The 8,593-nt window shown below is 35.9% G+C and overlaps 1 protein-coding gene across 6 annotated transcripts in view; it reads right to left on the minus strand.

Annotated features, from left to right (window-relative positions):
* Sap130 (Sin3A associated protein 130) overlaps positions 1–8,593 on the minus strand; it is a 72,312-nt gene that overhangs the window by 63,532 nt on the left and 187 nt on the right. For 5 of the 6 annotated variants that reach the window (XM_015479103.2, XM_015479104.2, XM_048812156.1 and 2 more), the window contains exon 2: positions 7,393–7,510. In XM_015479103.2, coding sequence (XP_015334589.1) covers positions 7,393–7,504 — 112 coding nt within the window. In that variant the 5' untranslated portion in view covers positions 7,505–7,510. Of the gene's footprint in view, positions 1–7,392; positions 7,511–8,484; positions 8,504–8,593 lie in introns of those variants that run through there. The other variant, XM_048812155.1, reaches the window with a different exon arrangement.

An 8,593-nucleotide genomic window follows, 5' to 3' on the forward strand; every position in this document is an offset into this window, starting at 1 on the left:
AAGGAAAAAAAAAAAAAAAAAAAAAAAGAGGGGTTGGGGATATAGCTCAGTTGGTAGAGTGCTTGTCTTACAAGCACAAGACTCTGGGTTCAATTCCCAGGACCAGAGAGAGAGAGATTAATACAATTCCTAACTCTAAGAACATGATTTTTCAAGATTGGAGGACAGGGATCAGGGATGCTGGAGATACTTTTCACTGAAACTTCTTTAACTTCTGGAATTTTAGATTACCAGAACACATGACCTATTTAAAAATTAAGATAATCAAGGAATACTAGGGTAACAAAGGAGAAAGTTTGTAGAAATACTAACTTACACTTGTTTATCATTTTTTCTAAAATAATACTAATAGCTTTATTTTTCTGAACACAGAGAAAATATTTACTTATGTGGAAAGTTTAAATTATTTGGAAATCTATAAAGAAAGTAAAGGTGCCCCAAAATCTATAACCCAAAGGCACCACCAGTTAAAACTTTCAGACACTTCTCACTAGTTTTTAATTTGGAGTAGGTTTTATTTAACCAGTTTCCATTGACGTGTAACTGTTTTAAAGATAAGTGCACAAATGTTAACTGTGCAGCTCAATGGACTTTCACAAACAAGAATACACCTGAATCACCAGTTCGCAGCTCAAGAAACAAAACATTTCTGGCCCCTGGATATCCTCCTATCCATTCTGCTCCACTGCAGTCCTATCCCTCCCAAAGATACCCACTCTCCTAAACATTTAACACCAGATTGTTAACAAATATGCCCTGTTGTGTCATGCTTCTTTCACTTGTAGATATGATGATCCACATTACTATACAGAGCTGTAGATTTTTCATTCTCAAACCTGTGTAGTATACCAATGTGTGAACAAAGCACAAATTATCCATTTTACTGTTAAGAGGCTTTTAAATAGTTTTCTATTTTATTTATCAAAAATATTATGAATAACTACTAATATTTTTTTCTCCCGCCAGAACTGGGAATTGAATCCAGAAGTGTTAAGCCATTGAGCTACATCTCCAACCCTTTTATTTTACTTTAAGACAGGATCTCACTAAGTTCCTGACCTTGAACTTATGATCCTCCTGCCTCAAGCTCCCCAGTAGTTGGGATTACAGACGGTGCCACTGTGTGAGGCTGTTAGTGCTAGTTATGTCTTTTGGTGAACATAAATACCATTTCTATTGGATATATACCTGAAAGTTGAAATGCCGAGTAATATACAATATGTACATATTGCATTTAAAGGTTCTCTGGAATTCTACCGCCCAGATAATAAAAAAACAGTTTTTTAAAACCACTGTTACTTTAGGTTATTTCTAAATTTTCCTTGTCAAGTGGTTTCTTTAGGAAAAAAATTATAGAAGTGATGGGTGAAAAAACCGATGCATATTTCTAGTTTGCTATATACTGACTTTTCTCTCAGGTCATTCAGAATTCTTAGAATTCTGATTTATAAAACCACTTGACTGAATTCTAATTTACATACAATAAAATGGCTACTCTAAAGAATGATTTCCCCATCTCCTATGATACTACGGAATAAACACAGGGCCTTTGTGCATGCTTAGGCAGGCATTCTACTATTGAGTTATATTCCCAACCCTTTAAAAAATTTTATCTTGAGACAGGGTCTTACTAAGTAGTCCAGTTGGCCCTGAACTTGCCATACTTTGGCTCTAGCCTCCATCGTGGCTGGGAGGCATAAGCATCACACCTAACTCTTCAATGATTTTTAAAGAAATAGCCTCAGCAACTCCTAGAAGAAAGGTAGGGACAAATGTTAAGTGCTTGTTTAGCTTTCTAAGAAACTGCCAAAATACTTTTGAAAGCAACTGCATCATTTTATGTAGAGTTTCAGTTGCTTCTTATCCTCACCAATGTTTGATATATAGCCATCTCAATGCTGCATAGTATGCCAATCTGTGAACAAGGCACAAATTATTCATTCAGCCTTAGTATTTCCACAATGACTGGCAGTGCTGCGTATCTTTTTATGTGATGACAGGACATTCAGATGTATCTTTTATTGTTGTTGTTGTTGTTTACAGCCTCGATAAGGTGCTGAGGCTGGCTTTGAACTCATGATCCTCCTGCTCAGCCTCTCTCAATGCTGGGATTACAGGCATGTGCCACATACCCAGCCTCAGATATATCTTCTTTTGTGAAGTATGTGCTCATCTTTTAGTTAATTTTTTAGTCATCATTTTTAGTCAATCAAATTTACTTACATATAAAATTCACTAATTGTGTATAACTATATTTTTTCAAAAGCATACAGTGATGTAACCACAACACAATCAAGATATGCAACATTTTTCATTACTCTGACAAGTTCAATCATGTCTCTTTGTTCTCATTTCCCTCCCCTCCCATCCAACAGTGATCTGCTTTGTCATTACAACTTTGTCTTTTCTAGAATTTTCTACAAACAGACAATCTGTGGTTCTTTTGAGTCTGGCTTCTTTTCCTTAGTACAATGTTTTGTACTACAACAGAGAGGTCCCTCTGTGTTGGTGAGTGTACTGGTAGCCTGCCTGATCTTTTTTATTGCTGAGTAGTATCCCATTACATGGTTATGTGCAATTTGCTTATTATCCAGTCAGTCATTGATAAACACTGGGTTTTCCCAAGTGACTGCTTGGTACAAATAAAAGTTTTTATGAACAGTCAAGTGTATAAAGTATAAATATACTTTTCATTTACCTTAGGTAAACACATAGTTCGGTTGTGTATAAAATATATGTTTAATTTGATAAGACACTGCTAAGTTGTTTCCCAAAGTGGCTAGACCATTTTGCATTCCTGTCAATATATGAGTTCCTTTTGTTCCACATCCATACCAATATTTGGTATTGTTGCTTTTTTTTAGCTTTCGTCATACTATTGGATGTGTAGTAGTTTCTCAATGTGGGTTTAATTTGCATTGCCCTAAGGATGAATAATTTGAGCAACTATTCACATGCTTCTTCAACATTTATAGATTTTTTTAAAAAAATATTTTTTTTACTTGTAGATGAATACAATACCTTTATTATTATTTTTTTAAATGTGAGGAGTGAACCCAGTTTCTTTCACGAGAGATGAGCACTCTATACCACTGAGCTACATCCCCAGCCCCATTCATAGATATTTAAAAAAAAAAAAAAATTAAGGCTATCTTTTTAATATTGAGTTACAGGAGTTCTTTATATATTCAGAATAAAAATCCTTTATAGAAAAAGTAATAAAAATTATGGCATTTGCCAGTAAATGGATGGAACTGGAGAATATCATGCTAAGTGAAATAAGCCAATCCCAAAAACCAAAGGCTGAATGTTTTCTCTGATATATGGCTGCTAACTCACAATTGGGGGCGGGGGGTTAAGAACAGAAGAGCAGCAGAGCACTCGACTAGAACGTGCGAGGCCCTGGGTTCAATCCTCAGCACCACATAAAATAAATAAATAAAATAAAGGTATTCAGTCCAACTACAACTAAAAACTAAATATTGAAAAAAAAAGAATAGAAGTACTTTGGATTGGACAAAAGGAATTAAAGAAAAGGAGGGGGAATGGGAATAGGAAAGATAGTAGAATGAATAGGATATTATCATCTTATGTGCATATATGATTACACAACCAATGCAATTCTACATCATGTACAACCAGAAGAATAAGTTACACTCCAGAAGAATAAGTTATACATAGGTATACTATGTCAAAATACATTCTACTAAAAAAATAAGAACAAAAAAAAGCATATATGAACAAGTACAAAAGAATGAATTGTTCTCCAGCTCTTAAAAAAAAAAGAACCGTTATGGATGTATTTATTGAAAATATCCTCTCTGTGGCACACTTTCTGGTTTTCTTAATGGTATCTTTTGAAGAGCAATCATTTTTAAATTTGTATGAACTGCTTCTCTTTGCATGTGACTTGAGCAAGTTTTGCTTACCCTGAAGTTGTAAAGTTTCTCCTCTATTTTCAAAATTCTACATTTAGATCAATGATGTATTTTGAGTTAATTTTTGTATGTGAAGAAAATATGGATCCAGATTCATTTTTACCGCCCAAATGGATATTCCAGAATTTCCACATTACTTTGAAGAGTCTATCATTTTCCTTTCAAATTACTTAGAAACCTTTGCAAAAATCAATTGATTAACCCAGGTGCTGTGGTGCATGCCTGTAATCCCAGCAGCTAGGGAGGCTGAGGCAGGAGGATTGCATGTTCAAAGCCAGCCTCAGCAAAAGTGAGGCACTAAGCAACTCAGTGAGACCCTGCCTCTAAATAAAATACAAAACAGGGCTAGGGATGTGGCTCAGTGGTCGAATACAGTTCAATCCCCAGTACCAAAATAAATAAATAAATAAAATTTAAAAAAATCAATTATCACACATGTCTAGGTCCATTTCTAGATCCTCCACTTTATTTTACAAATCTATAATTTGTCTCTTTATGCCAATACCACACTATTTTCTTCTCTGTTTGGGGGCGGTACTGAGGATTGAACCCAGAGCTTTCTGCATCCTAGGCAAGCACTGTCCCACTGAGTTACATCCCCACTCCTTTAAAAATTTTTGTTTTCAAACAGGGTCACACAAAGTAGCCCAGATTGGCCTTTAACCTGTGATCCTCCTTCCTCAGCCTCCAGAGTAGCTGGGATTAAAGATGTGCATGATTGGGCCAGACTTCATCATATTGATTAGTGTAGTTTTGTAGCAAGTTTTGAAAAAAGGCAACAGTGTCCCCCAACTGCTTTAGCTATTCTAAGTTCTTTGGATTTCCACATAATTTTAAAATTATGCTGTTAAGTTTTACAAAAAAAAGCCTGGTGAGATTTTAATTAGGATGTCTTTGAATGGACCAATATCCTAAAATATTGGGTTTTTCCACTCATGAATATGATAGATCTTTTTTTTTCATTTACCTAGTTCTTTAATTTCTCTCAGTAAAGCTTTAGTCTCCTAACCCTGGAAGACTAGGTCTTAATTTTGTTAAATTTATTCCTCCGTAATTTTTTTTTCACATGCCACTGTAAATGATGTTTAAAAAGTTTCTTTTCTATTGCAATGTCCAGACATAATTCATTTTTGTGCGTTGATCTTGTATTCTACAACTTTACCTATTTCACTTATTAGTTGAAACACTTTTAAAAGATTCTTTTGGATTTCTGCATATAGTGTCATGTTGTTTATGAATAAGGACAGTTTTACTTCTCTCTTCCCATTTTCTACTTATTTTTTAATCATATTTTGTTTGTTTGTTCATTTTTTTTTATTAGCTACACATGACATTACAATGATCTTGGCAATTCATACATTTGAATCAATTGGGGTATAAATTCTCATTTTTCTGATTGTACAGATTGCAAAATCACACTGGTCATAGTCACCTATATACATACAGCAATCGTAATATCTATTCTTTCCTTTTTTCCCCAAATTGTCCCTAAATAAAATTAAGAAAAAGAACAATTCCACACCATTTCCCATGTTTGTCCAAGAAAACCAATTTTTAACAACTTCATTAAAATAGAATGCATTGATCATTTCCTATTAGACTCTTTTGGGGTTCATTTATCATTTCCTTCCAGATATTTGGATTTATTTGTTTATTTCTATTAGGAAAAAACATCTTGAATCATTAGTTATGTATATTTCTTAACTTTGAATATGTACTTCATTCAGATCCTGACATGCTTAGAACTTCAAATCGTCTCTTGTGACACAAGCCATAGGAAACAGAGACATCTAACTATTAAGAGAAAATTTCTATTTTATTTCTTTAAAGCCATTCAAAGAATATACATATAAGCACCCTTGAGAAGTAAAATTTCAGACACTTTTGTTCTAATAATTTGTTTGTCAGCAAAACTTGAGGACAATAATCGCTAAGTAACACCTTTTTAAGTGAGTAGTATAATTCCTTGCAAGGAAAAGATGTTTAAAAATGTTGTGCTTAACTATGCTCCTTTCAATTATCCTACTGTGAATTTATGCCACAGACAAAATATTATCAAAAATATTTGTTAAGGAATAAAAAACTTTAGGAGGTTTTATGAGAAGTCATTGACCATAACTTTGTGCCCTCCACTATAGCAAGTACAGCATATGCAAAGATGTAAGAGACACAGATGGCCTTGGCTCTCCTTTGAGCTTCACTCTAGGGGAGGTCACAACCTGATTGCTGTGGAAGATAAAGTCAGCAAGGACATCTAGAGAAAATGACATCTAAGATGAAATCTTAAGGAAGAACAAGGATTAACCAAATAACTGAGTATGGAAAGAAAGGTTTAAAGATTGTGGCTTAGGAAAAGAATGTGCAAAGTTCCAAGGTCATGAAAACTAAGAACCTGAAATTATTCATTGAGAAAACATGAGTAGATCCCATCCAGAAGGAGGCAGAACACAGCTTTAAGTAATTTTGAGACTAAAGAGAACTAAAATAAATTTGTAACAAAAGATGGAGTTGGCAGGATGGCGGTAAAGCAATTTGAAATGAGACTGAACATTAGACAAGGGTCAAGGCTCACAGGTAAGAGACAATGACAAAGCAATTAAAGATGCCTCAGATCCTCATTTGAGCAATGAGTCAACAATCGTACAATTTACCATAAGGAATAGAACCACTGGGTGGTAAAGAAGAAAATAGTAGAAAAAGTAATATATTTCACTTTGCAATATCATGTTTTTCCTTAATATACAGAAAAAAATGGTATTTGAAGGAATTCCTTAACTTCAGCAATGTTGACTGGACTGGATAATTCTTTGAGTGGGGAAGACATTGTCCAGTGCATTTTAATATATTCAGCAACATCCCTTGCCTCTAACATATCAAATGCTGAAAGCACCACCTAGTTGTGATAACCAAAAATGTCTCCAGCCAAATATTCTCCTCATGGCAAAATCAACCCCCACTGACAACCACTAATCTATACCACTCAAAGGATACACTAACTAACCATATTGCTTATATATATATATATATATATATATTTTTTTTTTGTGTATATATATATATATATATATATATATATATATAAATATAATATATATTCTTCTTTTTTCTATTTAGCTAGTTCCTAAGAGGTGGCCTATCTTTACACACTGTTGTGCTCCCTTTATGCACTACTATACATATGGGTGTTAATAAGATGAGACTATATCCATGCATTAAAAAATAGTTCTTATAGGCATGCTTTACTATAAGTCACATGAATACTCAGTACGTGTAAATGAAATGGCTAAAAGAGTAATAAAAAATGTCTTATTTCAATCACTACAGTAACATACTCTTTCTTTAAATTCAATAACCTAGTATTTAAATCCTAGAAGGAATCTGCTAGTTTTTAAGTTACAAAACCGGCATTAGTCTTGAAATAGGAAGCAATATAGAAGAATAGTACACATCTCACCTGTAGCCGCTGGGTTTATCAATCCTGCAGAACCACTGTTTGCAATCTGTGAAGGTGCCTGGCTCAGTCCAGTGGAGGGGGTTCCTAACCGAGGAAACTGTTGAGAACTCATTTCCACCTGCAAGTACATAGTCATATAGTTGTTACAAGATTTTGAGATTAATGTCAATAATGACTTTAATCTTTGGTATCCATAATATGTTTCCTGGGAAAAGCAAATGCAGAATCATTTATCTAGAACAATAATCAATGATAATATGAATGCTCACATTAGCTAAATTATGAAAGTTTTTAAATGCACATAGGTTAAATTTAAATAACATCATTTATACATCACTGGGGGATACTATGACCCTCCATAAATACTTGTGGATTGCGATGTGGAAAAAAAAAAAGGACATTAAATCCTGTACAACAGCCACATGACAGGTAATAACACAAGGCATATCTATCTTTTGTGTAAAGTTTTATGGAAAATAGCATGTCTCTTTGAAAGACAAACCTCACGCCAAAGTAAAAAGAACAGTAATTAGTATGTCATAAAAAGATGCAAGAGGGGAAATGCCCAACCCCAAGAAAGGATTAGAAATCTTACATTAAGACTTGATGTACAAGGAATTCTCAAACGCTTTTCTGCAAAGGCCTCCATTTACAGATTTCCTTTTTTTCTCTTTCAAAGACATCCCATTGAGCCAGAAGGATCCGGCAGACACCTTCTGCACCTTCTCAAATCGTCCCCTACTTTTCCCTCAGGGGTCAAGCTCCCCTGATTCGACCTAACCCCACCCCATCCCGAACCCCCCCTCCCTGAGATCAGAGGACAGATTTGTTTCCAGATACTTCGGGTGTCCAAGACTCCGTCTCCCAGGGGAAGGAACCAAGCGTTCTGGGGAGTACCTCAACAAGACAAGCAGTGTGCCTCTTTACCTGTAGCCGCCACCAGCCGCCCGCACCTCCCGCTTCCACCTCTCCGGCCTGGGGGTGCCGCGGAGGCGCGTCTTGGCGGCAGCGCTGGGCTCAGGGGACAACAAGAGGACTCGTGCCGAAGCGCGCCCAGGCCCGCCGCTGTCCAGCCCCGCCAACCCTACTCACCCCCGCCACCCGGCCGCGGGTCGGCTCCCAGTCCTCTTCCCCCGAACCTGCCCCTACCTCCCCCGCCTGCCCATTGGCCCCACGCGCGACGCGTCACCTGGAGGCCCGG

The sequence above is a fragment of the Marmota marmota genome, unplaced genomic scaffold (genome assembly GCF_001458135.2).
Source record: "Marmota marmota marmota unplaced genomic scaffold, marMar, whole genome shotgun sequence".
NCBI lineage: Eukaryota > Metazoa > Chordata > Mammalia > Rodentia > Sciuridae > Marmota > Marmota marmota.